The 18,554-nt window shown below is 48.1% G+C and overlaps 1 protein-coding gene across 6 annotated transcripts in view; it reads right to left on the bottom strand.

The window, feature by feature from the left end:
• Positions 1–8,437: 8,437 nt before the first annotated feature.
• The window catches only part of LOC146020957 (uncharacterized), a 30,856-nt gene continuing 20,739 nt past the window's right edge, over positions 8,438–18,554 (bottom strand). For 3 of the 6 annotated variants that reach the window (XM_083154672.1, XM_083154673.1, XM_083154671.1), the window contains exons 3-5: positions 16,576–16,668; positions 10,509–10,625; positions 8,438–9,352 (exon numbers count right to left, since the gene is read on the bottom strand). In XM_083154672.1, the coding sequence (XP_083010798.1) occupies positions 9,253–9,352; positions 10,509–10,625; positions 16,576–16,668 (310 nt within the window). In that variant the 3' untranslated portion in view covers positions 8,438–9,252. Of the gene's footprint in view, positions 9,353–10,508; positions 10,626–11,798; positions 16,669–18,554 lie in introns of those variants that run through there. The other 3 variants (XM_083154669.1, XM_083154670.1, XM_083154667.1) reach the window with 1 other exon arrangement.

Here is an 18,554-nt window from a genome sequence, read left to right as displayed (position 1 = left end):
GGAGTATATCCGTGCGTCTGAATTAGCCAGGAATGAGTTGTTATCAATGTCTACAGCCGCTGCAATCATGCTTTGAGCAGTGGTTGCATCGGTAAAACCTTCGCCCTATGGCCTCCAATGAGAGAAATTCAGGGTCTATACCACACACTCATACTACATTATATTGTATCTGAGACTAATAAATAGTATGGCACTATACGAGCACAATCGGGACACACTTGTGCAATTTATATGCATGCACAGGCGGATTCATGGGGGGGACGGCACCAAGGCATGCCCCGTCCCTCCAATTTGGATTTTACTTTTATTTAGCTAACGATGAGTGTCAGGATGCATTGCTGCATCTTGCCCCATGTGCTCTCCTCATATAGACCTCTATGTGTGCACAGTGGTCAATCATAACCATAGCCAGATATGGTCAAATCAGGTTGTATGGGCCTACATCTCCCATCTTTCCACCCCCTTTCTTTCCTTTCACCTCCCTTTTTTTTTTTATGAAGCAAAAGCACTGCAGTGAATTTGCAAGACATAGGTATATGAGTCAAGCATGAAGAACATTACATGCAGCCAGTGCAAGGCACCAGAGCACCCCAGGCAGGGGGGGAGGTTTGGCAGGGGGTGTAGGGTGATACGCTGTGATGCGGCGGCAGGCCGCCACGTCATTCCCTGGGGGGGGGGTGAGGGGGTGTCAGCCACCGCCGGTGCCACTCACCTCTCTGCTCCCTGCTGCAAACTGGCGCCCTCCAGTGTCCGGCGCCCTAGGAAAATGCCTAGAGCTGCCTGTGAGGTTATCAGATTCACTGTAAATCTGTAATTACTATATTTTATTAGGTGTAGTAATTAATGTACTATTTTAGTCCGTCGGTACCCTCTTGTTCTCCATATATGTCTATATACTCCCTATATGTGTGTGTAGTTCCAGATCAGATCGCTCTCGCCCTAATATGGTCTGCCAGGAAATACCCAGGAAATAAGTCACCAAAAGGTTATGTCCCATTACCATACTTTTGTTCCTGCTATCACAGGAGGGTGGAAGCTGAGGGGCAATCTCCACAGGGGGGTTTACAATTCTTTGCAAACCTCTGGGCTCTAGCAGACTTTGTGGAACCGGCCACCACAGGGGGTGATCAGCCCATAATGTAATCAGCCGATTATTGTTCCTGCTGTTTACATGAGGGGGATAGCTGAAGGACAATCACCACAGGGGGTGATCAAATTCCCCTACTATCAACAGGAGGGTTGTCCACAGGGGGTGACCACCACATAATGTAATCAGACTGTGTTTTATATCTTGTGTTGACTCTGCTATGCATATCTTGGCTACTTCCAGACTTTCTGGAACCGACCCCAGCAGGGGGCAGAAGCAGATGGGCAGCAGCAGTACCTGGGAGGGGGGATAAACCTGACTTGAATCCACCAATAGGGATTGAGTGCAAGCCCACTGATGGTATGGAGAAGCGTGGGAAATTGGAAGTTTTTAAAATGACTTGTACACCTGCCAGCTCAGTATGTTAGTCGCAATCCGGTCTCAGGGGTCCTACCCTTCACTGGATCTTGTGGAACACATCGTTTGCCCGGGAAGGGGGCATCCTACCAAGCTCTGGTGTGGAGCGTCTGTGTTGTGTGGATTTACACAAGGTATCGTGTGGACTTATATGCTATCACTGCGGTGTGGGATAAGTGATAGTTTGCCCTGTGGAACTGATCTGGGACTGTGACTATACAAGGACTGTCTGTTTGGGCCTGCTACCTGAATATCTTTCTACTCTGCAATTTACCTTTGCCACTGTTTATTGTCTATTTGTGCGTGCTGTGGAAAATAAACCATTCTTCTGGTTTCATCTGCTCGGTGTCTGAGTGATTGAGGAACTCGTACCCTCACATTTGGCGGCAGCGACAGTGGGATCATTCAGACACCAACCATCGAGCACAGAAAGCACAGAGAACAGAGGATCAGACCATATGTAAGGAAACGGAAAATGCAATAAGGTGATGTTCAGCAAGTGAGCAGGTGTCAGTCCTGTGAAAGGGAAAATGTTTCCAAGGAAAGAAAATCGATGCCTCAAGACCCCTGTAGCAGAGGAGCTCAGGGATGGAGGTTCTTCAGTGTATCGGCAGGCTGGGAAGCCGGATCTGTTATTTATTGTCAGGAAAATGCAGTATATCTGGAAGTACTGGGAAGACGCTCAGCAGATGGTCAGCGGGTGGAGAGTATCCAGCATACAGGACAAAGTGTGTTACCTGGGGGATGCATTCCTGCACTGTAAAGGTGAGGCCACTTCTTGGAATCTGCTAGGAGAGCCAGAGTTTGTAGAATTTACAGAGGAAGTGATTGCTACAGTTACCCAGATGCTACAAAGAGGACAATATTCTGAGGCTGAAGGACAAGTCCAGAATAAATTGATGCCCCAGATAGAACCAGAGGAAAGGTCTAGAAGGGGGCTACTGCAATCTGGGCAGACAACCGAGGGGTCTGCCACAGAATTAATTGTTACCGCAAGAGAAGGGTCGTTGTCAGGGGGGCCCCTAACTGCCCTTGAAGAAATGAGTATGGAGGAGCTGATAGCAGAAGGTCAGCTGCGAGGTATACCCATCCAATCCTGCACTCGCGGGGAAATCCTTCAGCAGATCCTTCACGATCAGGGAGATCCTACAAATGCATTTGCTGATTATCGAGCCTGGATCCTCCATTTCGGTGCCCAGTTGAGTGTGTGGGAACAATTGCAGTGTCTGGAGGAGTGCTTCGTGGTGGCAGAGGAAGAGGCGATTGATCGGGGGCTCCTGGATACCCCAGCATGGCAAGATCAGTGTCGCAGGGGGCGTGATGAAAGGCACCGTTTGCAATTGCTTCTCCCCCATCCTAGGGAGGAGCTGCACTACTGCTTCCCTTTTGCTGAGGTGGGAGATGCAGAGCTATTATCCTGCTGCCAGGGGATCTATGAGGACTGCGTCCAAGAAGAGATCGCCGTGGTTAGAGGAGTATCCGACAACATCCAGGCCACCAGCCCACCAGTCACAGATGACGTCGTGTTTCGGGCTGCCCAGCATACTCAGCTGGGGAAGGAGGCTATCGCGGAGAAGGAGGTGTGCGCAGAAGTAGCTGCAGGTGAGCATCTGGCTTTTAAGGGGACAGAGCTGACACAGCCTGTCCTGCAGCCACCAGCGGAATTGTTTGTGATGGAGGGTCCCTCCTCAGCCCTGGACATTGAGACCAAATGCTGGACTGAAATGTGCCATGCCCCTAGTTTGGGTTTGGGGGAGGAAGGACATGACGGGGTGGTGGAAGTGCCAGGGCCAGAGCCCCTATATTGGCCTGCTGTTTGGCCCCTGTTCCTTGGGCAAGAGGGGGAGGTGGAAAGTGGTCCCTGCCCCATTGTGCCCGAGGCAAAAGTATTAGTAGGTTACAATGTTGCAGAGGGGGGGTACCCAGAATCCGAAGAAGAGGAATTGCTACAGCCCTTGTTAGTTCCAATGTATGACTTAGACTGTAATCATGCCCTTGCTGGTTCTGCAAACCAGCCGCCTTTTACAAGATGGGTTTGGTATGATGTCACCCTGTGGGACTCAGGTGGTATATCCAAACCCCAGATTCTCGGCTCTGCATCCCGATATTCCAGGTTGTTATTGGTTCTTGAACAGCTGGGTACCGGGACTACAATAGTAGGGGAAGGAATGTGAGGTTATCAGATTCACTGTAAATCTGTAATTACTATATTTTATTAGGTGTAGTAATTAATGTACTATTTTAGTCCGTCGGTACCCTCTTGTTCTCCATATATGTCTATATACTCCCTATATGTGTGTGTAGTTCCAGATCAGATCGCTCTCGCCCTAATATGGTCTGCCAGGAAATACCCAGGAAATAAGTCACCAAAAGGTTATGTCCCATTACCATACTTTTGTTCCTGCTATCACAGGAGGGTGGAAGCTGAGGGGCAATCTCCACAGGGGGGTTTACAATTCTTTGCAAACCTCTGGGCTCTAGCAGACTTTGTGGAACCGGCCACCACAGGGGGTGATCAGCCCATAATGTAATCAGCCGATTATTGTTCCTGCTGTTTACATGAGGGGGATAGCTGAAGGACAATCACCACAGGGGGTGATCAAATTCCCCTACTATCAACAGGAGGGTTGTCCACAGGGGGTGACCACCACATAATGTAATCAGACTGTGTTTTATATCTTGTGTTGACTCTGCTATGCATATCTTGGCTACTTCCAGACTTTCTGGAACCGACCCCAGCAGGGGGCAGAAGCAGATGGGCAGCAGCAGTACCTGGGAGGGGGGATAAACCTGACTTGAATCCACCAATAGGGATTGAGTGCAAGCCCACTGATGGTATGGAGAAGCGTGGGAAATTGGAAGTTTTTAAAATGACTTGTACACCTGCCAGCTCAGTATGTTAGTCGCAATCCGGTCTCAGGGGTCCTACCCTTCACTGGATCTTGTGGAACACATCGTTTGCCCGGGAAGGGGGCATCCTACCAAGCTCTGGTGTGGAGCGTCTGTGTTGTGTGGATTTACACAAGGTATCGTGTGGACTTATATGCTATCACTGCGGTGTGGGATAAGTGATAGTTTGCCCTGTGGAACTGATCTGGGACTGTGACTATACAAGGACTGTCTGTTTGGGCCTGCTACCTGAATATCTTTCTACTCTGCAATTTACCTTTGCCACTGTTTATTGTCTATTTGTGCGTGCTGTGGAAAATAAACCATTCTTCTGGTTTCATCTGCTCGGTGTCTGAGTGATTGAGGAACTCGTACCCTCACACTGCCTAATGGTGGCGCCGGCCCTGCATACAGCATACCTCCGAACCACGCAGGGGTCCTGACTTTTATTTACAAAAAGTAGGGAGGTATGCATGCAATGAATAGAAATATACACATTCCATGATAAGGCTTAATATATCTCCCCCTATACATTTTCTAGGTCGGGTAACCAAGCCAGATACAATAACCTTTATTTGTCTTGAAGACATTGGATGCACCTTATGCAGAAACTTTGCAATGATTATATAATGAAGTAGTTTGGTGTCAAAGGGGGGTATTCAATGTTCCAACTGCCGGAAACATTCAGATTGTAAAATCCAGCTTCCGTTTTCGACAATGCAGATTCGAATCTGCATGCCTTCAATGCAGTTGGAAACAGCGCATTAAATAGGTTAATACCCCCCAAGATGGAAAAGTAATGGCACTGGATGAGAATAATTAGGGTGGAGGAGGGGAAATGTAACGAGAATTTGAAAGACTTGATGACTAGACGACTTTTAATAGGTTTGACATTAAAGAGTAAATTTCATAAAACCTTATGGACATCTGCCAGGAATTATGAAACGTTTGTCTGAAAACCCTAAATGCACTCTAGCATGTCTCAGATCTTATACACCCAGATAGGAATCTTTCTGCGATTGTAGGTAGAAAATTAATCAAAAATATGTAATTAGAAACTTTAAATATACTTCAAGAATCATTCATTAAGACACTGGAATAATCCAGCCCCCAAGCCTCAAATGAACAATTTACCAGACCTAACCCAAGTGGGAAATATTTGTCTGAGTATTAGGCAGTTCCTGGGGCTGGGCTGTGTGCGGTAACTTGCCCGGTGTAGCTAACAGACGAGACTTCATGACATAACTGAGTCCAGTCTGAGGAGATCAGAATCAGTTCTCTACTAAAGGTGTAAACACAGCAATATAGAAAACGGCTGCAAATTATACAGCAATGTATTTTAAGCGGGGCATTTCTAAATTAGCCGATGGCCCAGGATTGGAAGTGTTTTTTGTCTTTCCTAGGTTCAGTGTTCAGATTTTGACAGCTGCAGGCTTCCTTGCCCTATTTCCACTGTAGGAAACAGACAACGCTGTGGTGGGTGGCGGCTCTGGGTTGCGCAGAAGATCTTGCGTGAGTAGCGAGATCTCACGTACTAAAATTTTCACTCCACCCACTCATGCAAAAAAGATGTACAGAACATTAAGAAGGTCATTCTGGTTGACTCGCAAAACTGCAAAATTCACAGCTTTGTGGGTCATCTGAGCACCGCCTGCACGAAGTTACGCAGCCACCCTCGAGAGAGGACGCTTGGTTCCAATTTGGGGGTTCACCAGGACATTCTTCCTCCAGTGGTCTCGTATTGGACACTGTACAACTAGAGAGGACTATGGTACCCCTCTGATGGTTTCAACCATATTCTCCATAGCAGTGAAGCAATACTACAGCAATATGGTAAAGTGCACTTGCACCTGTTTATCTGACTGTCTCCAAATAACCTGGATGCTCCAACACTCATTCACCTGCCATTGAGGCATTTTTATTTCATTTTACATATATCCATATATTTATACAAATATTTTTAAGTGGCATGTTTATGTTTATACAGTAAAGTTTTTCCTATTTAATATACCCTGCCTTTTATGGTTCTTTCATTGTTACAGTAGTGCTGATATTTTTTCTAATTTTTTTTCCGTTGACATTTCCTGTAGGCATTGACTACACCTACCCCCTAGCAGCTGCTCATTGACAATCAGCTCCTATCACAGGTGCCCGAATTTATTCTTATTTGAATAAAACGTGTTTCTTTCTGTACGTAATGAGTCACGTCCCACAGAACATGTGAGCCACCAGAATCCAATGCAACTCATCCAGCACTGCATGAGTGTCCCCCCCCCCACACACACCCCAGCATGAAAAAGTTTCTTATAAACATTGCTTTTTTAATAAGACACACAAGCAGACTTTGCTGATTAAAATATGAAGCACACCTATATTCCAGGTGCCTCAGTATCTGCATCCGAAATGCTACGTTGCAATGTTTTCCAGTAATAAGACACTGTGTAAATTGACTAAGATGGGAATTCTATTGAAGATGGGATGTTGCCCAAAATAACCAATTAGATTATTTTACAAATGCAGCTGCTCTCGTTAGAGCGGCTCCCAGCGTGACTATCGGCAGATCCGCCGCCTGCCAAGGACGGGGCGTGCGTGCACAAGATACTTGCGCTCCCCATTCTTGTCAATGGGACGTGCGAGCTCGTGAGGCGCTCGTGCGTCCCCGTCTCTGCCGTCTGCCAGGTTTTCTGATATGGCGAGCTGGTGGACTGATAGAGTCTGGCTCCATTTGTATCTTCTAGATCAGGGGTGGGGAACCTTTTGAGGTCCGAGGGCCATTTTTATTGAGGCATAATGCCTCTGGGGCCATTAAAAAAAAAAAAAAAACCTTACAAATCATCCTGCTTCGGCGGCTGCCGCAAGTTACGAGTTGCCGTCTGTGTGGTCCGGCGGCTGTGCAGGGAGTCTCATACAGGGGAAATCTCGCGAGAGGTCAGTAGCTTTCGCGAGATATCTCCTGTACTTGACTCGCTGTACACCCGTCGGGCGACTGGGCGGGCCACAAAGACCGGCTCCGGGGGCGTATACGGCTTGCGGGCCGGAGGTTCCCCACCGCTGTTCTAGATGGTGCTAATAAATAAGTAAGAAGTAGAATCTGATTGGTTGCTATGGGCAACATCCCATCTTCAATAGAACTTCCAACTTAGTAAATGTACCCAAGTGTTAGTAAACGTGCTCACGACTATGGGCCTGATTCAGACTGGATCGCTAATGTGCAAAATTAGCCGTCACCCAGACAGTAGGAAAACTTGCCCCTTCTAAACCTGTGAGTGAATTGTGAAAATATCGCGATCAGCTATTTACCTGCACCGCGCCATTCCAGAACCATCAAATGATTTTCCCTGTCTGTACAAATGTAAAGGTGCCCATACACTAGTAAGATTTATCTTTAGATCTGGCTGGTTGGAACAAAAACATGGTTATGGATGAGTGACAGTTTGTCAGTTTTCCAGCATTTCCAAGCAAATGGTCAACTGTCATTTGCTCTCATCCATAACCATGTTTTTGTTCCAACCAGACAGATCTAAAGATAAATCTGCGTGTGTATGGCCACCTTTAGTCTGAACCTTCCGCAACTCTGCGACAGAGACAGGCTGATTGAAGCCAGAGCACTCCTGCATTGTTGTGACACTCCCAGAAAGCGCTCGATCTGCCAATTCGCATGTCAGTAATAATCTCTGAATCAGGCCCTATACACCAGAACTACTGCTTACTGGGACTGCAGCAGCGATGTCTGAGGACACATCTGTACCTCTACGCCATAACTCACTGTATAATTAGATTTTACTATTACATTTCAGTATTCCACACCTGCTGCTGTGCCAAAGGCTATATTTCTACAGTCTGCGGGTCATCATGTAAACACGTATCTGTTACTGCGTGATTCTCCTTCCTTATGAGACGGCTCTTTCTATTGCTCCAGACATTCTAATTATTGTAATTAGTGTACAAATTGTCAGACTGAAGACTTTCATAAACTTCACACAGGCATTGCATTCATCCACACTTACACCACTTATCTATACAATAACGACACCGACAACTGAATTGGACTTAAAGGGGACGGCTTATTTATTTTGAGCAGGGCGGCCTATTTGAATCTAACTGAAATTTACATCCCTGCTCTAACTAAGGTGGCGGGTAAGGAACGGTGCATAGCAATAAAATCACATCTGCTAGTAAAATAACAAATTAATGAAAATAATAAACTTGGGATCTAAGGGCCTACTGCCCTTTTCCCTAGGACTGGCCTATTGCCAGCGTCCTTGGCAACAGGAAAAATTATATGCGGACTTCCCAAAGGGCCATCTGCCCTTAAGGCCAGGGGTTGACCATCTGCCTCTGCCCCTGACCTCACATATAACACTAGGCCAGAGCTCGCCTCTAACAAAGTCTAACAATCTATCGTCCTCAATGCATCCATCATGTCTTGAAAGAACAAGTCCATCCCTACCAAAGAGAGATGCACTCCATCTGACTGATACAGAGTGTCATTCCTAAAGGAAAAGGCCTCATGCCTGATGACGATCCCACCTTCCGGAACTATTGCTCTGCCGACCACGGAGTTGATCCTCCTTCTAACTAAGTCGATGGCCCCTGGACTAATGGCGTCCCTCCAGAACCTCCTGGGAATTATTTCGGACCAGAAGAATCTACAGAAGCGCCACTCCCTGATTAAGTCTAACAACACATTCTTAATCTCAAAACGAATGTTGAGACCAGAATCGTATGTTAAATCTTTGCCCCCCAGATGAATGATTACAAAAAGGGGGTACCCAAAAAGCTTAACTGACTCTTCAAGCAGGCCACGTAGTGACGACCACCTCATACCCCTACGCCCCAACCATCGGATGAGGTGTGCTTCAGGGAAACGCTCGACATCCGTGGTCACTGAAGACAGTGATAACCAATATATGAAGGAATGGCCAACTATCCAAATTATATTGGTATCCAACCGGTGACCTGCAATTCAAAACAATAGAAAACATTAGTAAAAGTGTACGGATGATAAAGGGGGGAACATAACCCGGGAATTCCCTTAAAGATGATTTTAGATTACTATATTAGATTGAGATTTGACTAAAAAGGAGGTGATTCATGTGACCTATTTAAAACCTAATTTAAATCCCCTGGGACTTCTACAAGTTTAAGTTCTAGCTTTTTACACCAAAGGGGGTTGGGGAGGGTAGTGGGTCGCCCGATTTGACTTGAGGCAAAAAACACAAATCTTCCACCAGCTGGCAATAGCCAAATTTAAGACTGGTGATAACACAAAAAATTCCTCAAGGCCCCCCAAATGCTAAAGCGCGTTTGAGCGAGCGGCTAATCCTCAAAATGGGCTCACTGGTCGATGTAGGCCTGATGTATCGACGAAACGCACCAGACCTCGATCTCCTGAGTGCTCGTTTGTCGACCTGGGACTAACCCGCCGCAGCCGAAGCGGCGCCGATGCGGAATGAGTGTGTCCCAAAGTCAGCTGGAGAAAGACCCAGGTGCAAAAAGCAGCACTTGAAAACTGACCCAAATTGAAATTTAGTAAGAGGTGACCCGTCAATATGCATCAACCAGGCACCAGACAATTGTGGTCGAGAATCCAAATAAGCCCCAGCAGCCGCCACCGGCCAAATCCGGCCGATCGCCGCTCCGACCCAAATGTACCCAATTTCCCCTGCCAACTATCTCAGTCTTAGAGCGCTGAATCTTGCACCACAAACTGTCGTGTCGCACGTCGACGTGGCGTAGCATCATGGGAGAGACCGCTGTCCTGGTTGCTGACACCAGCTCTCCCACTCTGAACGCCCCATGAAAAGCCGTAGCATAAGCCAGCCTGAACAGCCGTACCTCATGATCCGTAGAGCAAATAACTCTTAGAGATTTAAAGATTTGACGCAATAGGCCGGCGTCAACCGGCCGTCTCCTATCCGGTAATACCGGATGAGTTCGGGCCCATTCCTTTAGCATCCTGGAAAGGACGAAAGACTTTGTAATGTCTCTCTCTGCCCACCAAGACGTAAAAAGAACAATATACCTGCTAAAGAGCGCCCGACAAAACTCTGGGATTTTCCTTCGGAGTACAAATTCCAAACAAAGGTAAGAATAAGCTTCTTAAGGCTCTTACCTCCACCACTCTGTTCGAGTGCGAATGCGTTCCAGAGCTCCCAGGAGGCCAGATACGCCCTGAAAGTAGCCGGCGCTAGCGACCACAGGGACAATTCTTCTTCCCCTCCTCTGGCACCTGCCATAGAAAAGATGGACACTGATCACCTGACATCTGGGCGGAAGGCACAAGTTGCCTAAAACGTTCCCACTCAAAACAAGACAGTGCATCTGCTACTTCATTCTGTACTCCGGGCACGTGCTTGGCTCGCAACGTAATGTTGTACACCAAGCAAAGCATAACTATACGCGCCAATATGCGCAGTACAGGCAACAAAGTTGACTTTTGTCGACTTATAGCGTGCACTACCCCTAAATTAGACCACTTCCCTGTTCCGCAACTCACCGGACCAGAGTTCCAAGGCAACCATTATTGGAAAGATTTCCAACAACAGCATATTTTTTACTAAACCACCTAGGACCCACTGTTCCGGCCATTTCTCCGAGCACCATCGACCCGCAAAGAAAGCCCCAAACCCCGGGGTGAACAGTTAGATAGAATTTGCAACAGCTGGTGCTTGCCAGATGCAAATCCCATTAAAATCCGCTAAAAACATTTGGTACTCTTTACCTAGCACGGCGCCCACGATGTCCATCGCGGTCATCGGGGGTAAAAAATCGCGATTTCCCATAGGGATCAATGTTAAAAGTGTGATTGGACGCAATTTTAGTGTTCAATGCCTCAATGGCCGCGATTTTTCCATAGGAAACAATGTTAAATGGGCCACAGAGCCCTAATAGTCCCCCTGAAGTCTGAAATGGCCCCCACAATTGTTAACGCCACCCCATGATCAACGTGAACCCAAAGCGTGGCGAGCGCAGCGAGCCCGCGAGGGGCGGCGGTACGCGTCCTCCGACCTTTTCATACCCCCACTATCCACGTCGGCGTGGAGTTGAGAATAGAATAGTGTGGCGAGCGCAGCGAGCCACCGTGCCCGAAGCGTGGCGAGCCCCGTGAGGGGACGCGGATACCTTCACAGGTAAACGCGTCCCTTCGCGGGCTTCACAGGTATCCGCGTCCCCTCGCCACGCTTCGGGCTCGCCACACTATTCTATTCTCAACTCCACGCCGACGTGGATAGTGGGGGTATGAAAAGGTCGGAGGACGCGTACCGCCGCCGCTCGCCACGCTTCGGGTTCACGTTGATCGTGGGGTGGCGTTAACAATTGTGGGGGCCATTTCAGACTTCAGGGGGACTATTTGGGCTCTGTGGCCTATTTAACATTGTTTCCTATGGAAAAATCGCGGGCATTGAGGCATTGAACAGTAAAATCGCGTCCAATCACACTTTTAACATTGTTCCCTATGGGAAATCGCGGGCATCGCGTCGCACCCGTTTTTTAGTGCATGCGATGGCCGCGATGGGCGCCGTGCTAGGTAAAGAGTACCAAACATTTCCCACACCTTCAAATCCCGCTTCATTTCTGAGGACAAGCGAAGGAAATTATGCAGTCTCCGAACACCTACGGTAGCTCTCTGAAGCTTTCGACAGAAAAAATGTTAGGTGAGTACAGGAGAGATGGGCACTACAATATGTGTGAGGTGGATGTAGAAGATGGCCACTACCAGGAATGTTAGGTGAGTACAGGAGATGGGCACTACAATATGTGTGAGGTGGATGTAGAAGATGGCCACTACCAGGAATGTTAGGTGAGTACAGGAGATGGGCACTACAAGGAGTGTGAGGTGGATGTAGATGATGGCCACTACCAGGAATGTTAGGGGAGTACAGGAGATGGGCACTACAAGGAGTGTGAAGTGGATGTAGAAGATGGGCACAACCAGGAATGTTGTGGACAAGCGAAGGAAATTATGCAGTCTCCGAACACCTACCGTAGCTCTCTGAAGCTTTCGACAGAAAATTTTACCCATGGGTATCACTCTGCACGCAAAGTTAAACAGACCCAATAGAGATTGGGCCTGTCTAAGTATTAGTTTAGCTGCAGCCATGGCATAAAGTATCTCGTCGTGTAGACGATGTACCTTATCCAACGGAAGCCTGCACAAACCAACCTCAGAATCAATTTCTATTCCGAGGTACACTAAGCTCCTAGTAGGGCCTTCGGTCTTATCCTCAGCTGCAGGAACCCCGAAGTCCCCAAAAAGCTTAAGCGCTGATTCTAGCAATGGAAAGCATAAGTCAGAATCCGAAGGACCCACAAAAAGGAAGTCGTCCAGATAATGAGTGATGCTTGACGTTCCAGTCAAATCCCGCAAACACCATTGCAAAAAAGTACTGAAACGCTCGAAATATGCGCAAGATATAGAACAACCCATGGGTAAACACTTATCGATGTAAAAGCCCCCGCCAAGCTTAAATGCCATGTAATTAAATGCCGATTCATTCAATGGTGAAAGCCTGAAAGCTGACTCCACATCTAACTTGCACATGAGGGCACCGTGACCAAAACGCCGCACAATTGTCAGAGCATCCTCAAATAACAAATAATTGACACGGCATAGCCATTCCGCAATGGCTTCATTAACGGAAGTCCCTCTAGGGCAAGAAAGATGCTGAATCAGCCTGAACTTTCCCTGAACTTTTTTTTAGGTACCACGAATGCTAGGGGAGTACAGGAGATGGGCACTACAATGAGTATGAGGTGGATGTAGAAGATGGCCACTACCAGGAATATTAGGTCAGTACAGGAGATGGGCACTACAATGAGTGTGAGGTGGATGTAGAAGATGGGCACTACCAGGAATATTAGGGGAGTACAGGAAATGGGCGCTACAATGAGTGTGAGGTGGATGTAGAAGATGGCCACTACCAGGAATATTAGGGGAGTACAGGAAATGGACGCTACAATGAGTGTGAGGTGGATGTAGAAGATGGGCACAACCAGGAATGTTAGGGCAGTAAAGGAGATGGGCGCTACAAGGAGTGTGAGGTGGATGTAGAAAATGGCCACTACCAGGAATGTTAGGGGAGTACAGCAGATGGGCACTACAATGAGTGTGAGGTGGATGTAGAAGATATCCACTACCAGGAATGTTAGGTGAGTACAGGAGATGGGCGCTACAATGAGTGTGAGGTGGATGTAGAAGATGGCCACTACCAGGAATATTAGGGGAGTACAGGAAATGGACGCTACAATGAGTGTGAGGTGGATGTAGAAAATGGCCACTACCAGGAATGTTAGGGGAGTGAAGGAGATGGGCACTACAAGGAGTGTGAGGTGGATGTAGAAGATGGCCACTACCAGGAATGTTAGGGGAGTACAGGAGATGGGCACTACCAGGAATTTTAGGGGAGTACAGGAGATGGGCACTACAAGAAGTGTGAGATGTATGTAGAAGATGGCCACTACCAGGAATGTTAGGGGAGTACAGGAGATGGGCGCTACACGGAGAGTGAGATGTATGTAGAAGATGGCCACTACCAGGAATGTTAGGGGAGTACAGGAGATGGGCGCTACACGGTGTGTGAGGTGGATGTAGAAGTTGGCCACTACCAGGAATGTTAGGGGAGTACAGTAGATGGGCACTACACGGAGAGTGAGGTGGATGTAGAAGATGGCCACTACCAGGAATGTTAGGTGAGTACAGGAGATGGGCACTACAATATGTGTGAGGTGGATGTAGAAGATGGCCACTACCAGGAATGTTAGGTGAGTACAGGAGATGGGCACTACAATATGTGTGAGGTGGATGTAGAAGATGGCCACTACCAGGAATGTTAGGTGAGTACAGGAGATGGGCACTACAATATGTGTGAGGTGGATGTAGAAGATGGCCACTACCAGGAATGTTAGGTGAGTACAGGAGATGGGCACTACAATATGTGTGAGGTGGATGTAGAAGATGGCCACTACCAGGAATGTTAGGTGAGTACAGGAGATGGGCACTACAATATGTGTGAGGTGGATGTAGAAGATGGCCACTACCAGGAATGTTAGGTGAGTACAGGAGATGGGCACTACAATATGTGTGAGGTGGATGTAGAAGATGGCCACTACCAGGAATGTTAGGTGAGTACAGGAGATGGGCACTACAAGGAGTGTGAGGTGGATGTAGATGATGGCCACTACCAGGAATGTTAGGGGAGTACAGGAGATGGGCACTACAAGGAGTGTGAAGTGGATGTAGAAGATGGGCACAACCAGGAATGTTGTGGACAAGCGAAGGAAATTATGCAGTCTCCGAACACCTACCGTAGCTCTCTGAAGCTTTCGACAGAAAATTTTACCCATGGGTATCACCCTGCACGCAAAGTTAAACAGACCCAATAGAGATTGGGCCTGTCTAAGTATTAGTTTAGCTGCAGCCATGGCATAAAGTATCTCGTCGTGTAGACGACGTACCTTATCCAACGGAAGCCTGCACAAACCAACCTCAGAATCAATTTCTATTCCGAGGTACACTAAGCTCCTAGTAGGGCCTTCGGTCTTATCCTCAGCTGCAGGATCCCCGAAGTCCCCAAAAAGCTTAAGCGCCGATTCTAGCAATGGAAAGCATAAGTCAGAATCCGAAGGACCCACAAAAAGGAAGTCGTCCAGATAATGAGTGATGCTTGACATTCCAGTCAAATCCCGCAAACACCATTACAAAAAAGTACTGAAACGCTTGAAATATGCGCAAGATATAGAACAACCCATGGGTAAACACTTATCGATGTAGAAGCCCCCGCCAAGCTTAAATCCCATGTATTTAAATGCCGATTCATTCAATGGTGAAAGCCTGAAAGCTGACTCCACATCTAATTTGCACATGAGGGCACCGTGACCAAAATGCCGCACAATTGTCAGAGCATCCTCAAATAACAAATAATTGACACGGCATAGCCATTCCGCAATGGCATCATTAACGGAAGTCCCTCTAGGGCAAGAAAGATGCTGAATCAGCCTGAACTTTCCCTGAACTTTTTAGGTACAACCCCAATTGGGGACAAAATCAGTCCCTCCACTGGCGGTGTTGGGAATGGGCCCACCATATGGCCCAATCTAACTTCGGCATCCACCTTTTGCTTAATTGTATCACGATGCTCCATGGCTGAACGCAAGTTGCCCCGAGAACCAGTGGTAACGGGGCCTGAAATGGGCAATGTAAAACCTACAGAAAATCCGGCCCGGAGAAAATCTGCCATCTCCTTGACAGTGTAGCGTTCAAGCCATGGTAACATCCTGTCCAATAAAATAGGGGTTGGGGCCCTATCCAATGACAGGTGTCGCTGGACCGCAACTCTGCCGTGGTATGGATGGTGCCCCTCCCCCTGAAGGTGGTTTGGTGCAGTCTTTAATGGGGTGAGGCCCGCCACATCTGAGACAAAGGTGCCGAAAACGACACCTGTTGCCCAGATTACACTGGCCATTATTAAATGAAAAACATTTACCATGACCAGGTTTGCTGGAATTGCCCCTATTGTTGTTTGGGCGATTCTCTCTTACCAAAATCGTAAACCTCACGCCCTTGTTGCTTTCTTCTAATTCCTCATCATAGGTTCCCCAAGCATAACCCATGTATGATGTATACAGTTTATGTATAAGAAACTGGTATCGCACCAGATTCATATACTCGTCCGGATGGCTCTCAAGGTAGCAGGCTACAAAAACCAGTATGCCCCTTATCCAGTTATTATAAGTCCGAAAAGCCTCATCATTAGAGGGACTTTTCTTCCTAGCCGCTAGCAAAGCCCTCCTATCTTTGCTTGCTAAGGCAAAAATGTCGACGTAGTGGCCCTTTCTGATCCTATCGCGAGCCCTTGGCCGCAAACCCTGCTTTACAGCGGTATTTGCACAATGTACTGTATCGGATTCAACCGATACATTTGATGAACCAGAGCTATGCGACCGATACGTCCTACGCCTCTTACACTTTGAACGCCGTACTCCCCCATCGGAAGATGACATATCCTCCGATGAAGTAGACGCTAGCAACGAATCAGAAGCTCTACGCCTACGCCTTCTTTTCCTATACTTTGCAGACTTAGAATGGTTCACAGATACATATGAAGTGGAACCCCTGGACCCATCAGTATGAGACCCATCAACACCATCACTGACCCAATCGGGATCGTTTGATGACTCACCCGAACCCGACCCAGTGGCTCCTCCAACGGCTCCTTCCTCTCCTTGACGGCTTGCAGATGCTCTTTCCATATTGCTCCGCGACAATCCCCGACCTGATGGTAAAGGATCGGTAACAACCATGGCAACATTGGAAATACCTTGCAACGTTGTTTCTGTTGATTGAACAGAAGGACTGGGAGCTGCGAAATTTAAAGCCGGCGCTATGACCCTGGCTATAATTTATGATACTGAAGCTACCGTAGTTGTTGATACAGCACCCCCTTATCCACCTGGACCAGTGGTTAATAAGGGGGCCACTGCGGACACTACTGCAGTGCAAACTGAAGTCAATACCGACAGATCCATTGTGACCAAATTGTCATTTTGGCTAGTCCCCCTTACGGCGTCAGCATAGAATCTACCGGGCTGAACTCCGGGCCAAGCAGTTGCCAAAACATCTGCATGGGCCCCATCCCTAGCCAACCTCCTTTTATCTCTGTGCCTGCTTTTTGCGTTACCTCTGACAGGACCCGCAATGGCGCTATTGAAAGAAGAATTACCCTCAGGTGCGCTGTCCTGAAGTTCCACGCCCCGCAAGAAAGGCCATGATCCCATCACCTGGGGTTGAATTATCACCCGATGCACTATCGCCACTGGACTGTGAATCCCCAGAGGAGTTAACATTAGATTGGTCACTCCCCGTAATATTATTAAGGCCCATCAATTCCCTTTCCCTCATAAACTATCCCTTCTGCCACAAGATGGCGCTGCAGGCTGATCTTTGCCAGCTGCACCCCTTTTACCACAAGATGGTGCCGCCGGCTGATTATAGCCAGCAGCACCTCTCCTGCCACAAGATGGCGCTGCAGGCTGATCCTGGCCAGCAGCGCCACTGATAACCATGTCGTCCACTCCCCTGCGGCGGCCTCTTCTAACAGAAGCCACCGCAGCACTGCGCCCAGTGCTCATTGACACTGCACCCCCCCCCCCCCCCCACCGAATGTATATCCTGCCGGGAAGCTAGGGACCTTCTGACCCGCTGCCCGGCGCTAGCTCTGACGCATACTGGTTGGCGCGCAGGAGCAGCACTGAGTATGTGCCGGCGCCTGCCTCCTGCGCGCTGTCTGGTGGGTATGACTTGCCGCTAATGGCGCGAGCGGGGACGGAAGACACTTCCTTCACTGCAGGCTCAGCTGCCTGCGCTCCGGTGCTCCGTCCCCGCCGCATGATGACAATGCCCTCCGCTGTATCAGGCCTAGAGCCGGACGCCGCAGGATTAACCCCGCGACGCCCAGGTATGACTCGGGGGGGTGGTTGAGGAGGCGGACGCCGGAGAAGGCGATCCCGTCTGAGGCACGGCGAGTCGCCGCCTTGGAGAGGGAGCCCTGGCCCTAACCCCAGCGTCATTCACCTCAGCAAGCACTGCATATCTTGCGGGAGCCCCCGCCGAACGTTTGGGCCTAGCAGACATTTAAGATAAGAGTGAAAAGGAAAGGAGGAAAGAAAGAAGGAATTATAAGGAGCAAGGGGAATAGAGCTTTATTAAAAGGGGAGAAAATGTCAGGTGCCAAAGAAACTGAGTAAGAATAAACATGTAAAAAGCGAGAATAGAAAAGAAAAAAGCGAAATGCTTTACAATTTCTGTGTAAGTCTGAGGACTTATCAGTCCAACGACTCCAGAAGAAAGAGGCAGAAATTTCTGGAAACAAGGATCATCTATCCAGCAACCCACGCCTCTGACTACGAACCAACCTATCAACCTGCAGTCATACTTGCCTACTTTTTAAAAGTAGTTTCAGGGAGATTATAGATCGCACTAAAAGGCATCAAGCAGAGCACTCTTGAGGGGGCGTATCACATTCTACCTAAGGGGGTGTGTCCCTCTCCACATATGGGCGTGTCTACTGAATACTCACAGACAACACAGCTATATTACACAGCAGGGCCACACACTGTCATAACACAGGAGGGCTACATATATTACACAGCAGAGCATAAT

Source organism: Crinia signifera, chromosome 7, assembly GCF_055691185.1.
Source record: "Crinia signifera chromosome 7, ASM5569118v1, whole genome shotgun sequence".
Classification (NCBI taxonomy): domain Eukaryota; kingdom Metazoa; phylum Chordata; class Amphibia; order Anura; family Myobatrachidae; genus Crinia; species Crinia signifera.
Note: the sequence above shows the minus strand (reverse complement) of the source record. Positions and strands in the feature narration are given on the sequence as shown.